This window comes from Leucoraja erinacea, chromosome 25 (assembly GCF_028641065.1).
Source record: "Leucoraja erinacea ecotype New England chromosome 25, Leri_hhj_1, whole genome shotgun sequence".
In the NCBI taxonomy this organism is placed as follows: Eukaryota; Metazoa; Chordata; class Chondrichthyes; order Rajiformes; family Rajidae; genus Leucoraja; species Leucoraja erinaceus.
In genome coordinates this window covers 19,806,657-19,821,953 of record NC_073401.1, presented here as the reverse complement: position 1 = coordinate 19,821,953, position 15,297 = coordinate 19,806,657, and the positions used below count along the sequence as shown (strand labels likewise).

Below are 15,297 nucleotides of genomic sequence, written 5' to 3'. Positions count from 1 at the left end.
GAGACACGGCGGTGGTCCCATCACCGACCCCCTCCCCCCCCCCCCCCCCCCCCCCCCCCCCCCCGACAAGTTATGGAAGTCTGACTCTTGTTTTTTTTGTTTCTCTGGGTTTTTTTTCTATATAGGCATAACAGCATGAATTATAATCTGATTTCCATACATGAATATAGTCATTCATGTGATGCACTTGTTGATCAGAGCCTGACTCTACTGTGAAATGTAATTAGGAATTTAATTTAGTCTAACCTTATTCATACCTAATCCAATTTAAAGCATAAATGTTGCATTCAAGTGTAAGTTAAAAGACTCGCTACAGTATGCACCAGATTGCACAATTTCAAGGCGAAAAATATGAAAGCTCCACACCGTATCCAGCCCACGAACGGGTCCAATCAGGCCCGCGGGTTGATTTGGGGAAAATAAAAGTATATTCATAACCATTTATTATGTATCTGTACACGGTACACTGAAGATAGACGCAAAAATGCTGGAGTATCTCAGCGGGACAGGTATGCCAGAGGTGAGAATGAACATTTGACAATTAATCAAACTGTTCACTTGTTGCGGGTGTCGTCGCCTCGAGCGGCCCCGAGGAGCGCTCCCGCAGGCGGCCCCAAACCAACCCCCCCACACCCCCCAGACTACCCCCCCCATTGCAGACACCTCCCTCCACCCCATTCCAGACACCCTCTCCCCAGACTAGACATCCCCCTTCCCCCCAGACCAGACACCCCCAAGACCAGACACCCCCCTCCCCCAGACTAGACATCCCCCCTCCCCCCAGACCAGACACCCCCCAGACCAGACAGACCCCCCAGACCAGACCAGACATCCCCCTCCCCAGACTAGACACCCCCCTCCCCCCTGACCAGACACCCCCCCTGACAGACACCCCCCCAGACCAGACATCCCCCCAGACCAGACACCCCCCCAGACCAGACACACCCCCCTCCTCCAGACTAGGCATCCCCCCATTTTTCATTTATCCAGCCATTGATAGAACTTCATGTGTATTGAACTTGTTGTCATTACCTTTCACCTTTATATGTGCCTGGCACCCACCTGTCTGTGCATTGTAGATGGTCATGAAGAAGCCTCCCCCAATGCCCATACTGTGTGCGTTAACCAGCCCGTCACACAGCAGGCTACCGATGGCAGCGTCCACAGCTGATGCTCCCTGCAGTAGAAGGTCCCTACAGCAGGAGCAGAGTCAGGGTTAGTCTTCGGCACAGTGCCACCAGTCCCCTGGCAATGAGGCTCAGCAGAGCAGGCAGGAGAACAGCCAGGCCCACCTCATGGTTGAGGTCGTTAACAGTGGGGTCAAGCTGCGGCTTCTTCTGAAACATGATTTACTTTCATGTCTTCCCAGTCTAGCACACTGCGATCGGTGCCCAATAGGCGGTCTCCTCTACGCTCGTTACATTTAGAGATACAGTGCGGAAACAGGCCCTTTGGCCGACCGAGTCCACACCGACCAACGATCCCCGCACACATTAACACTACTGTATCCTACACACACTAGGGACAAGTTGTACAGACACCAAGCCAATTAAATTAGCACTTTATCAGTTTATTTATTCATGTGTGTATATATTTACATTATGGTATATGGACACACTGATCTGTTTTGTAGTAAATGCCTACTATGTTCTGTTGTGCTGAAGCAAAGCAAGAATTTCATTGTCCTATCAGGGACACATGACAATAAACTCACTTGAACTTGAACTTGAATTAACCTACATATCAGTACGTCTTTGGAGTGTGGGAGGAAACCGAAGATCTTGGAGAAAACCCACGTGGTCACGGGGAGAACATACAAACTGTCCGGGCAGCACCCGTAGTCAGGATCGAACCCAGGTCTCCGGCACTGCAAGTGCTGTAAGGCAGCAACTCTACCGCTGCGCCACCGTGCCGCGCTCTTTTTTTTATCAGTACTGTCTGTTTCTCTTTTTGTTACTTTGGCTCACTTTCTCTGGAACGACCTGTTTAGTCTGGCCTGCTGACACCTCCCTCAACCTCGTTATTCACTGCACGATGTAGACAAGGCTTTATGTGCTTGTAGCTGCCACAGTATCCTTTAGGTCTCATCCTTTATTAGAGTTGTCCACCATCGGCCCAACTTGCCCACATTGAACGTAATGTCCCATCTACACTAGTCCCACCTGTCTGTATTTAGCCCATGTCCCTCTAAACCTGCCCTATCCTTGTATCTGTCTAATTGCTTCTTAAACATTACGATAGTCCCTGCCTCAACTACCTCCTACGGCGACCTGTTCTATACAGCCCCCCCACCCTTGTGTGAAAAAGTTATAGATTTCTATAAATGTTTTCCCCCTTCACCTTAAACCACTGCCCTCTGGTTCTCGATTGCCCTACTCAAGGCAAGAGACTGTGCGTCTACCCGATTCTACCCATTCACCCCCTCCTTTCCTCCAACTGAAAACGGTCTCGATTTCCTCTCTTTAACAATTACGACGATGGGTCCCATATGTGAAATATGAACTGCCTCATGTTTTTTACAGATTAAACTTTATGAGATCTAAATCACTCAGGGAAAGGCTGTGCTGTTCACTCAGGTCTGGCAGAAAGCCAGGAGAGGCTCTTGGGAATCCCACAGTGCAGGTGGTGAATGATGTGACGAGGCACATAGAAACATAGAAAATAGGTGCAGGAGTAGAGGCCATTCGGCCCTTCGAGCCTGCACCGCCATTCAATATGATCATGGCTGATCTTCCAACTCAGTATCCCATCCCTGTCTTCTCTCCATACCCCCTGATCCCTTTAGCCACAAGGGCCACATCTAACTCCCTCTTAAATATAGCCAATGAACTGGCCTCAACTACAATCTGTGGCAGAGAATTCCACAGATTCACCACTCTCTGTGTAAAACAATTTCTCATCTCAGTCCTAAAAGACTTCCCTCTTATCCTTAAACTGTGACCCCGAGTTCTGGACTTCCCCAACAATAGGAATAATCTTTCTGCATCTAGCCTGTCCAACCCCTTAAGAATTTTGAAAGTTTCTATAAGATCCCCCCTCAATCTTCTAAATTCTAGCGTGTACAAGCCGAGTGTGTACAAATTCTAGCGTGTACAAGGGGGCACTGCATTCCCAGCGCGCCATCGGAAACCCAGCGCTTCAGAACCCCGGCTCGTCGAAGAGCTGGCCGAGACTCACCTGCCGATCTCCGAGCACGCGGTCGCGTCGGCAGCAACGGCCGCATGGGTGTAGGAATGGAGCCGCGATTCGTCAGGCCTCAGGCCAAAGTACAAGCCCAGCGATGTGGCCAGGATCAGCAGCAGCAGCAGCACGGCCAACACCATCCCTTTCCTCCCATGTTTCATGCTGCAGGAAGCAAGAAGGCAGTTCAGCTCCAGGCAACAGTCTCAGGGCAAGAGTCCCGAACATCGTTGAGTGATGACACAAAGATAGACACGGAAGAAGTTTTCAAGATGACAACGGAAGGCTACGAAGGGAGATACGTGTAGGAAGGAACGGCAGAGGCTGGTTTACACCGAAGATCGACACAAAAAAGCTGGAGTAACTCATGGGGTCAGGCAGCATCTCTGGAGAAAAGAAAAAGGTAATGTTTCAGATCGAGACCCTTCAGACTGAGAGTCAGGGAAAAGGGTAAGAAGATATAGAAGGTAATAATAATATAATAATATCTTTTATTGTCATTGCACATAGGTACAATGAGATTTGGTATGCAGCTTCCATCCGATGTCATAACTTAAACATCTAAGAATTTAGATACCCGGAGAAACATGATTTATAAAAAAAAAACAAAGAAAAAACAGTAAAACAGTAAAGTGCAAATAGGTCTGTGCCGGGTCAATGTGCGACGTGACCATCTGAGGGAGACAGTTCATGGGGGTGTAGGGCACTCAGCAGGGCCGGTTCAGAGCAGCTATAGCTCTGGGGATGAAGCTGTTCCTGAGTCTGGAGGTGTGGGCGTAGAAGGCCTTGTAACGTCTGCTGGAAGGTAGAAGTTCGATCAGACTATTACAAGGGTGTGAGGAGTCTTTGGGAAAGCTGACGGCCTTCCTGAGGCACCGTGCGTAGTAGATGCCCTCCGAGGCCGGTAGCCGTGTCCCAATTATCTTCTGCGCTCTGTGGACGGCCCGCTGAAGAGCTCTCCTCTCCGCCCCCGTGCAGTTGAGATACCACCACACAGGTACATGGAACAAATGGTTGAAAGAAATGCAAAAAGCAAGGATGATCAAGGAAAGATAGAGCCCGCTGTGGGCGAGGTGAAAATGAGTTATACAGGTAGTGGTGAAAGGCTTGGATAGAGTAGATGTGGAGAGGATGTTTCCACTAGTGGGAGAGTACAGGGCTAGAGCTCATAGCCTCAGAATTAAAGGCCGTTTTTTTAGCACGGAGATGAGGAGACATTTCTTTAGTCCGAGGGTGTTGACTGTGGAATTCTTTGCCACACAGGCTGTGGAGGCCATCAGTGGATATTTCTAAGGCAGAAATAGATAGATTCTTGATTAAAACAGGTGTCAGAGGTTATGGGAAGAAGGCAGGTGAATGGGGTTCGGAGGGAGAGATAGAAACATAGAAACATAGAAACATAGATCGGCCATGATTGAATGGCAGAGTAGACTAGATGGGCTGAATGGCCTAATTCTACTCCTATCACTTATGACCTTATGACTTACCAGCCGGTGCGCCTCTGGCCTGGGCAGTAATGATGCTCTCCCCCAGAGGGGCCAGGTCGACCCCACCGGATGAGCAGGCCACGGCCCCTGGCGGTCCCCATCGGTGAGCGGTGCCTGCGGGCTGCAGCTTCTGCCCACACGCTCACCGTGGCTGCTACGGACTCTCAGCTCTCCCGCGGTTGGGCAGCATTTACGTGGGCGGCAGGCACCGGAGCACTCGTTCAACCAGTTACACCTTCACAGCATGTCAAATCAATTAATCGCTTACATCACCTCCGACTGGTATCAGGCAAGGTGGAATAAGCTGATGCAACCTTGGATCTGTGTGCAGCGAGGCACCCACTCCACGCGCTGCCAAGAGCTCTGGCATATTTGCTCAACACGCCATGACCACGGAATGTCCTCTCCCAGCTGTGGCGACAAGCAACCGCTACCGCCAGGACAACTGTTGTTACCTAGAACCACACGGTTGCTAATGGGAGCGGCAGATTTGAGGTGTCGGCGTGTACAGCGAGATTAATGAGTGTGCAGCTGAGCAAACAAGAACAAGGCACGCCATGAATTATATTTTGACAGGAGGTAACAATGGCTGCCATTGCAGAAGGGAGACCTAGGGCACAGAGTGTAGAAATGGCAAGGGTGCACTTGTACCAAGGCAAGGGCAGCACGAGGGTCAAGGGTCACCCACAGGTTACATCAATCCACTGAAATCAGTCAAAGAATAAGTCACAGCTAGAAAGAAACTGCTGGAGGTACTCAGTGGGTCAGGTAGCACCTGTGGAAGGAAATGGACAAAGTCTGAAGAAGGGTCCCAACCCGAGACATTGTTAATTAATTTCCCTCCACAGATGCGGTCCGACCTGCTGAGTTCCTCCGGCAGTTTGTTTTTTGCTCAAGGTTCCAGCATCGCTTGTGTTTCCAACTGGGAACAAGAGACTAACTGACACCCACTCCGTCCTGCACTGAGCTTGCTGCGTCCTGGATAAAATCTCATGGCGGGCCGGATGTGGCCCGCGGGCCATAGTCTGGATACCCTCTGCTCTATAAATAGGAGCGGGAAGGTTGGGTTGTACACCAGCATTCTCCATTAGTCCAACCCCTTGCCCTCATGCCCTCAGACCCCGGGCCCCTCCTCCCGTCGCTCGTTTCCACACGGCTCCATGTGTGGGTGTGGGAAGCCTCCACTCTCCCTCCCTTCACCCCCACCCCCCCCCCGGTGTGTTACGGGTGAGGTTGGTGCTTCCTGCAGACACCGAACCGCCCGTGTCAGTCACTAAAGTACATCCGCTGGGCTGATCGCTAACTCCCGGGGGGGGAACATCGCTAAAAAAATGGGGAGGCTGCAGCCCCCCCCCCCCCCCCCCCCCCCCCCCCCCGGTTCCATGGCCCATGTTAACAGGGCCGAACATACAAAATAAATGACAGGGCCCTGGAGTGCGTCGTGGAACAGAGGTTTATGAATCCAAAAGGGTAGAAGATATAGAAGCTTGTAAGCACACACTGTAGCAGCAGATTCAGGTTGTTAGCAGATTCCCAGCTGTTATCAGGCAACAGTTATCCTACCACAACTAGAGAGCAGTCCTGAACTACTATCTACCCCCCTGGTGACCCTGAGACTATCTTTGATCAGACTTTATTGGCATTTCCTTGCACTAACGTTATTCTCTTATCAGGTAATACACAGTAAACGGCACGATTGTAATCGTGTATTGTCTTTCCGTTGACTGGTTAGAACGCAACAAAAGCCGTCACTACCTCGGTACACGCGACAATAAACTAAACTAAACTGAACTTATTCACTGCTGTTATCAAACCTTTGACCATTCCTCCCATAAACCTAGGGAGCCAGCTCTGACCCACCTCATGGCAGACTTTCCACTTTCCTTTATCTACACTTTCTCTGTAACTGTAATGCTATAATGCCTGACCACCATATTCTGCACTCTGGTATTTATCTCCTTGCGCCACGTGTTGGACTTTTGTATGGTACTCATGTCAACCCCCTTGCTCCTTCTACAAACATCAACACCCAGAAACGACGAGGCCCGGCAGTAGAGGCGACTGCTGGCCGTGGGCAAACTAGCCACCGCCTGTTTCTCAGCGACCACCTATCAGGTTTGCAATATCTCATTGACTCCGGCGGCAAGTAATCGGTCGTTCCTCCCAGTTCCCAAGAGCGTTTTCACCCTAACCCCGGATGTGTTCTCACCGCCACGAACAATTCTAGCATACAGACATTTGGTCAGAAACCAGTCACGCCCGACTTCGGTCTGCAGAAAATTTGCAGGATTTTCACATTCACCGACGTTTCAAACCCCATTATCGGGGCGGATTTTATTTCACACTTTTCTTTGCTGCTGGATTTTTAAATCGCTGCTTGTAATTACTGCGCTCGCACACAGGTGAACTGCATGTGCCGTCCGGCAATGACTATCTCTCACTTTACCAGCCCAGCACCTCCAACCCAGCACCAGCCCCATATCAGGAGTTACTTAAACAAATTCCATGACTAGTAACATGGTCTTACCGGCACAATTATATCAAAAAGCCACGCATCATATTTAGACCCGCGGCCCCCCAGTTTCAGCAAGAGCGCGCTGATTACCCATAGATCGCCTCAAAGTCGCAAAGGCCAATTGGTGTGTCTGACCTTGGAGTTGTTATTGAGCTCTTGTGGCTGCAACTCGTGAAGCTGCTGACGAGCCACCAGCGGTGACAAGTCTGATGCAAAACCATCGTGGCAGTGAAAGAGACACATCACCACCTGCAACCAGTGGCAACCATGTCAGCTGGTGAGGTGGGCACCGCCTGCACTCACAATGAACAAACGCTGGCTGTGCAAAGCGGAGGTGGTTACAGTTGTACCCTAACCCCCCCGCACTCACAATCTGGGCCACGGCAAATGAAGTCAAGCACCCCATATGCCCCAACCTATGTAGCTGCCTCAGTGATCCTTGGACTTGTACCCCAGTAATCCACTGCTGCCACTACCCCCCCACCCCATTCTCATTTGCTGCAGTTTTAGGATCCCATCAACATAAATAAATGTACAATAATGAATAATACCATCAGTAATACTCAGTAACCAGTCCTGATGTGTTCTCCATGCTGGCTGCCAGACCTCCCTCTGCCCCAACACTTTTACAGAATCAAGGAGTCATACAGCATGGAAACAGGTCCATTGGCCCACTAGCCCATGCTGACTACAGTGTCCATCTGAGCTCGCCCATGTTCCCTCTATAGTTCACTTCCTTCTGAGGCTTTCCTATCCATGTAACTGTGCAAATGTCTGTTGCAGCAACCAGTCTGAAGAAGGGTTTCGGCCCGAAACGTTGCCTATTTCCTTCGCTCCATAGATGCTGCTGCACCCGCTGAGTTTCTCCAGCATTTTTGTGTACCTTTGAACTCTTGTGTTGGACTTAACACACAACCGTGATGGGTTGCTTTTCCTGACGCCAACCTGTACCTTGGAACCATTATTTGTTCCAAGTGACTCATTGAACAGAGTTACCAATATCTAACAGCTCTAGGTGGAACCATGTTGCTTTTGCTGTCATCTACCTGCTGTGTTTGGCTGGTCAATGACGTCAGCAAGTTGGTAGCATCGATGGTCACCTCCTGTTGACGGCCACCGCTGGTGGACTTCATTGCCAGCGTTCGTCCTGCCCGAGCTGGTGACAGATTGGTCATGTTGGAGCCTGATGGCACAGCTCACCAACCTTCCAAGTTATCAGTGCCAGGTGCCGGAGAACGGGGAAGACCAACCAACTCCCGCTGTATTATTGAAGCGGCTTGTGGCATTAGTGATTCAACAGCAATACACCCGGGACCTGTCCTTCCTCACTACCCACTCAGATCCTGCCCGCCTGTCCAGCCTCCCATATCCCACCCAACAACAGATCTCTTTTCCTGGACCTTCTCATCCTTTTTACAGAGCGGTGACCACAATACTACAGTTGGACTTACCTCCCTGCTTTTGTACAGCATTCGGGATCCAAGTTTCTCCCTTCACATGCGCTGCAGGAAACTCCGCCGATCTGTGCAATTTGGTTAGTTGGTACCTTACTCTGCATTGTGGCTTATTGCATGGATTAACTTGCAACTGCCACTTGCCTGCTCGATCCACCAGCCCCGACTGCAGACTGTTCCAGTCCTCCTCCTAGTGCACAACACACGAGCTTCCTGTGGTCCACCACGTCACATTACACCTCCACCCCAGCCATCAATGCTTCATGGGAGTGGCGGACGGAAGTAGTGAGCCAGCCTGAAGTGTGGGGATTTCCGTTCCCTGCCACAAACAGCCGCGGGATGGCCAGCTCCCACAGCCCACTGATTCAACCCTCCAAACCTGTCCCATCCATGTACCTGTCCGACTGTTTCTTAAACAATGGGACAGTCTCAGTCTCAACTACCTGCTCTGGCAGCTTGTTCCATACACCCACCCACTGTGTGAAAAAGTTACCCCTCGGATTCCTATTAAATCTTTTCCCTTCACCTTGAATTTTTTGTCCTCTGGTCCTTCATTCACCTACTCTGGGTAAAAGATTGTGCATCTGCCCGATATATTCCTCTTATGATTTTGAATACCTCTATAAGATCTCCCCTCATCCTCCTACGCTTCGTGGAATAGTTAACCTCTCCCTATAGCTCACACCCTCTAGTCCTGGCTCTAGTCCAACATTTTGTTTAAGAAGGAACTGCAGATGCTGGAAAATCCAATTGAGCCGTCCACAATGCACAGATACAGGATAACGGAAATAATGTGAATAACGTTTAGTGCAAGACAAAGTCCAGTAAACTCTGATCAAAGATAGTCCGAGGGTCTCAAATGAGGTGGATAGTAGCTCAGGACTACTCTCTAGTTGTTGGTATGATGGTTCAGCTGCCTGATAACAGCTGGGAAGAAACTGCCCCCGAATCTGGAGGTGTGCGTTTCCTGTTGAGTGTGGAGAGAAGAGGGATTGGCCGGGATGCGACATCCTAGATTATGCTGCTGGCCTTGCTGAGACAGCGTGAGGTGTAAATGGAGTCAATGGAAGGGAGATTGGTTGCGATCTTGCATGGAATTCACGGTTTAAGAAGTTGGTAATTTAAGATGCACAAAATGATAAAAGGCATAGTAGGCAGGATGAACAAGAAGGATCCATTTCCCTTGGCAGAGGCCAGGAGCTGGAGAAGATACATTTAGTTAAATGGCACATTTGGTAAAGCACCACAAGGCTGAGAACTATTTTCTGCATGTTGTATTTTCCCCCTTGCTCTATGTATTGTCCTTGAGTTTGACTTGATTGCATCTACATAGGGTATATCTGATTCATTTGGATAGCATGGAAAACAAATCTTTTCACTGTACCACGGTGCACGTGACAATAATAATTCTAAACCTAAACACATACTAGAAGGTCAGTGAGATCTACTTTCATCTGCTGACAGTGGCCGTCTGGAAGGTAGTGACTGAAAGGATGATGGAAGGAGAGGCGTGTTTAAGAAGGAACTGCAGATGCTGGAAAATCGAAGGTACACAAAAATGCTGGAGAAACTCAGCGGGTGCAGCAGCATCTATGGAGCGAAGGAAATAGGCAACCTTTCGTCCCGAAACGTTGCCTATTTCCTTCGCTCCATAGATGCTGCTGCACCCGCTGAGTTTCTCCAGCATTTTTGTGTTCCTTCTAGTCCAACTTTTGTTGGGAGTTTACTAAATAACTTCAACAACTCTCTATCGATAGGCTCTTCCCTTCAGCTGCCTTCTCTGTGACCTCATCAGGCTTGCCTTTAACAATTTTTAAAAATGAAAGTCAAGCTGCAGAAAGTGAGGGGTGCCTGGAATACACTGCCAGGGTTGATAGTGGCATTGAAGAAACATTGAGGTAAGCACACTGAATATGCAGGGAGTGGAGGTATATGGATCACGTGAAGGCAGATGATATTGGCACAAAGCTCACCACAAACATTGTGGGCTGGAGGGACTGTTCCTGTGCTGTGCTGTTCCCTGTTCTGCAAGAGCGTATTCAATTTTTCCCAATGTTTTAAAGACCTCGTAACATTTTCATCGTGACCATTACATTACGATTCTCCAGTCCCTGTACCCTGTCTCTGTATGGAGATCACAGTGAATCCTCCTGCAATCTCCAAACCCCCCTCACCCTGCTTCATTCAGATTCAGATTCAACTTAAATGTCATTGTCAGTGTACAGTACAGAGACAACGAAATGCAGTTAGCATCTCCCTGGAAGAGCGACATAGAATATGATTTCAATAAATAAATCTATTTACATGCATACAGTCATAGACTTTTTTTTTTCCTGTGGGAGGAGTGTCGGGGGGGGGGGGGGGGGGGAGGTGGGGGGCGGGGGGGGTGATTGGCAGTCACCGAGGTACCGTTGGCAATGCAGGGCACAGGTTATTTAGTTTCATTTTTAGTTTACAGATACAGCGTGGAAACAGGCCCTTCAGCCCATCGAGTCTGCGCCGGCCGGCAATCGCCCATAGCCTAGCTTTATCCTACACACTAGGGAAAATTTACAATAGCCGATTGACCAACAAACATGCACGACTTTGGAATGTGGGAGGAAACAGAAGCACCCAGAGAAAGCCCAGGCAGTCACAGAGAGAGAACGTGCAAACTCTGTACAGACAGCACCCGTAGTCAGGATCAAACCCGGGCCTCTGACGCTGTAAGGCAGTAACTCTACCCTGGAGCCACTGTGCCACCTCATTTATTAACACCAAGCACACCCATCCATTATCTCCATCACCAGCCCTATCACTGTGATATTAGTAATGCACACAGATTACATTCTTCAATCCAAACACTACAAACCGAGCCTCCTACTATTCACAGGCTGGCAGAGGAGGTCGACGGCCTTTCACACAACCTGGCCGGCTACTCTTAATTCCCTCTGTACAGCAGAGCAGAAATTTCACCTCTCAGCTAACTATGTTCAACACAAACTATTCAGTCGACAGGCCAAGCAGTTTGCTACTTTTGTTAGTTTCCACTGAAAGAGTAAATTGCATGATAAAGGAGAGTTTTACCTTCTATGATTGAACTTTTCACTGAGAATTCAAGCAGGAAGTTAATGGTCGCAGTGGATTAAACCAATGCCTCCACAAGTGTCTTTGAACTTGGACGTTGCCTGGCTGGGAGAAGAGACTTCAGCACAATCAAATTACGGTTGGGGCGGATTAAAGATTGGGTTGTCAATTTATTTATTTGAGCAGAGAATGTTAACTTTTAACATTGTTAGGTTGAAGGTTGCAGTGAAAGTGTCATCACATGATTTAAACTGAGATTGCCTTATCGTGGGAGGGACAGCAACAACATAAATACCTGGAAAGTACAGGGTTCAGATGGGCAGGTCTGGCAGCTCAATATTCCGGGGCACATGAGCTTCAGGAGAGACAGGAGTGAGGGTAAAAGAGGAGAGGGGGTTGCATTATTGGTTAAGGAGGATGTCACGGCAGTGGTCAAAGGATACATGATGGGCGGTTCATCTTGTGATGCTATGGAAGCTTGGCTGACGAGGGAAATTGAGTCATTGATCAAGAATAAGACGGAGGCATGGGACAGATATAGTGCATCTCTGGAGGAGTTTCGGGAACTGAGGAGTAAACTAAAAAAGAAAAGAGCATAAAGGGACCAGGAGATAGCTCTGGCAGTTAGTATTAAGGACAATCCCAAGAGATTTTATAAATACATAAGGTGGAAAAAGGTATCTAGAGAGAGTGGGACGTCTCAGGAATCAAAGCGGTCACCTCTGTATGAAGCCACATGAGATGGGCAAGGTCCTCAATGAGTATTTCTCCTCAGTATTTACCGAGGACGGAGGAACTTGGGGCAGTTAATGGAAGTGTCTTGAGAGCAGTCAGTGTTACATTCGAAGAGGTGTTGAAGGTACTATTGTGGAGTACAGGTGCATGGTTCCTCGAAGGTCGAGTCGCAGGTAGATAAGGTGGTCAAATTGGCATCCATCAGTCAGAGTATTAAATATAAAAGTTGGGAGGTTATGTTGCAGTTGTATAAGACTTTGGCGAGACTGTATTTAAAGTATTGTGTTCAGTTCTGGGCACCATGTTATAGGAAAGACGTTGTCAAGCTACAAAGGGTATAGAGAAGATTTACGAGGATGTTGCCAGGACTAGAGGGTCTGAGTTATAGGGAGAGATTGAGTACGTTGGGACTCTATTCCCTGGAGCGCAGGTCGATGAGGGGTGATCTTCTAGAGGTGTATAAAATAACGAGAGGAATACATCGGGTAGATGCACAGAGTAGGTGAATCGAGGACCAGAGGACATAGGTTTAAGATGTAATAGGAAACTAACGGGTAACTTTTTCACACCGGGGGTGGCGGGTGTATGGAATAATTTGCCAGAGGAAGTAGTTGAGGCTAGGACGATCCCATCGTTTAACAAAGAGTTAGACAGGGACATGGATAGGACAGGTTTGGAGGGATAAGGACCAAGTGTAGCTGGGACATGTTGGCCGGTTTGGGTAAGTTGGGCCGAAGGAACAGTTTCCACACTGTATCACTCTATGACTCCCCCAGCCTCGACTCCATCTACACCACGTTGCCTCCAGAGAGCAGCCAACATAACCAAGGTTCATTTACACCCTGGTAATTTCCTCTTGTCATTTCCATTGGGCAGAAGGTACAAAAGCTTGAAAGCATGCACCACCGGATTCAGGAACAGCTTCTACCACTCTGTCATCAGATGACTGACTGGTCCTCTCTTAAGCTAAGGGTGTAGTTCTGATCTCCCAACCTACCTCATTGCGCCCCTTGCACTTTATTTCCATCTACACATTCTTTGTAACTGTCACACTATGATACTGTGAAACTATATTCTTCACGCTGGTATTTTTCTCTGGGCACTACCTGTTGTACTTGTGCACAGCTTGACTGTACTCATAGAAACATAGAAAATAGGTGCATGAGTAAGCCATTCGGCCCTTCGAGCCTGCACCGCCATTCAATATGATCATGGCTGATCAGCCAACTCAGTATCCTGTACCTGCCTTCTCTCTATACCCCCTGATCACTTTAGCTACAAGGGCCACATCTAACTCCCTCTTAAATATAGCCAATGAACTGGCCTCAACTACCTTCTGTGGCAGAGAATTCCACAGATTCACCACTCTCTGTGTGAAAAATGTTTTTCTCATCTCGGTCCTAAAAGACTTTCCCCTTATTCTTAAACTGTGACCCCTTGTTCTGGACTTCCCCAACATCCGGAACAATCTTCCTGCATCTAGCCTGTCCAACGCCTTAAGAATTTTGTAAGTTTCAATAAGATCCCCCCTCAATCTTCTAAATTCTAGCAAATACAAACAAATGTTTAAGAAAGAACTGCGGATGCTAGAAAAATCGAAGGTAGACAAAAATGCTGGAGAAACTCAGCGGGTGAGGCAAAATCTATGGAGTGAAGGAATAGGTGACGTTTCGGGTCGACCCGAAACGTCACCTATTCCTTCGCTCCATAGATGCTGCCTCACCCGCTGAGTTTCTCCAGCATTTTTGTCTACCTAGGAATGGGTTAGTCAGCCATGATAAGAATGATAACCCATCATTGTGGCATTCCTAGATGTAGGAATATTGGATAGACACAAAATGCTGGAGTAACTCAACGGGACTGGCAGCATCTCTGGAGAGAAGGAATGGGCGATGTTGAGACCCTTCTTCAGTAGGGATAATGGGATGGGAATAATCACCCACTGCAAGTTTCCTGGGAGTGTGGATTTGCAACTGCCATAGTATTTCTGGGAACAGGGCTAACCCATAATTACTATTTCTTAGCAATTAACTAATCCTGACAGTGGTCCCAATCTGTGAGTGTTGTTATCTGTCTATCTCGGCATTCCCAAAGGATGGATAATTGGTTCTCAGTGTTCCCTTGGGAATGGGAAAAGGTTACTAGTGATACAATTATACCATTTATTTATTGTCATTTGAACCTCAAATGAAGTTGAAACGAAATTTGGTTTCAGCAGCCATACAACAAGACACACAACCAACACAATTTACACAGACATCCATCACAATGAACCTTCTCCTCACTGTGATAGAAGGCAAAGTCTTGACGCTCCTGACATTTGATAGAACACAAATTGGAAGAGAGGGGCACGTTGGAGGTCAGATGTCACTTTACAGGAATGGACACACACTGAAAGAGGGAGCAGGCAAGGGAGAGAGAAGGATGGGAAGGGGACAGGGGCAGGGAGAGAGGAGATGAGAGATTGAGGGGAAGCGCTGGAAGAGAGAAGAGGCACCGAGAGAGAAGGGGTGGGGTCATGGATGGCTGTAAAGAGGAAGGGGGCACCGTGGGAAAGACAGAGGGAGAAAGGGCGTCCTGGGAGAGATGGAGAAAGGGAGGGGGTACCCTGGGAGAGATGGGAGGGAGTTGGGGGAGAGACGGGGGAGTGAGTAGGAATCGCGAGAGACGGACGGAGGGAGATGGGCAGGGGAGGAGGGAGAGGAAGGCTGGGGAGATAGAGGGAGGGGGCACAGAGGTGACCACGGGCTGGGAGGCAGGGATGGGGGAGGTGTGTGTGCCAGGGGAGAGAAATGGCGAAGGGTAGAGAGAGAGTGGATAGAGGGGGGGGGAGGAGGGAGTTGGCATCAAAAGCCAGCCC

At 48.8% G+C, this 15,297-nt stretch overlaps 1 protein-coding gene across 3 annotated transcripts in view; it reads right to left on the bottom strand.

Moving 5' to 3' along the window:
• Window positions 1-11,804, bottom strand: part of ggt1a (gamma-glutamyltransferase 1a) — a 28,918-nt gene extending 17,114 nt beyond the window's left edge. The window contains exons 1-3 of one of the 3 annotated variants that reach the window (XM_055655944.1): window positions 11,703-11,804; window positions 3,178-3,345; window positions 1,063-1,193 (exon numbers count right to left, since the gene is read on the bottom strand). In XM_055655944.1, the coding sequence (XP_055511919.1) occupies window positions 1,063-1,193; window positions 3,178-3,344 (298 nt within the window). In that variant the 5' untranslated portion in view covers window position 3,345; window positions 11,703-11,804. Of the gene's footprint in view, window positions 1-1,062; window positions 1,194-3,177; window positions 3,346-4,667; window positions 5,402-8,633; window positions 8,876-11,702 lie in introns of those variants that run through there. The other 2 variants (XM_055655942.1, XM_055655943.1) reach the window with 2 other exon arrangements.
• Window positions 11,805-15,297: the final 3,493 nt, after the last annotated feature.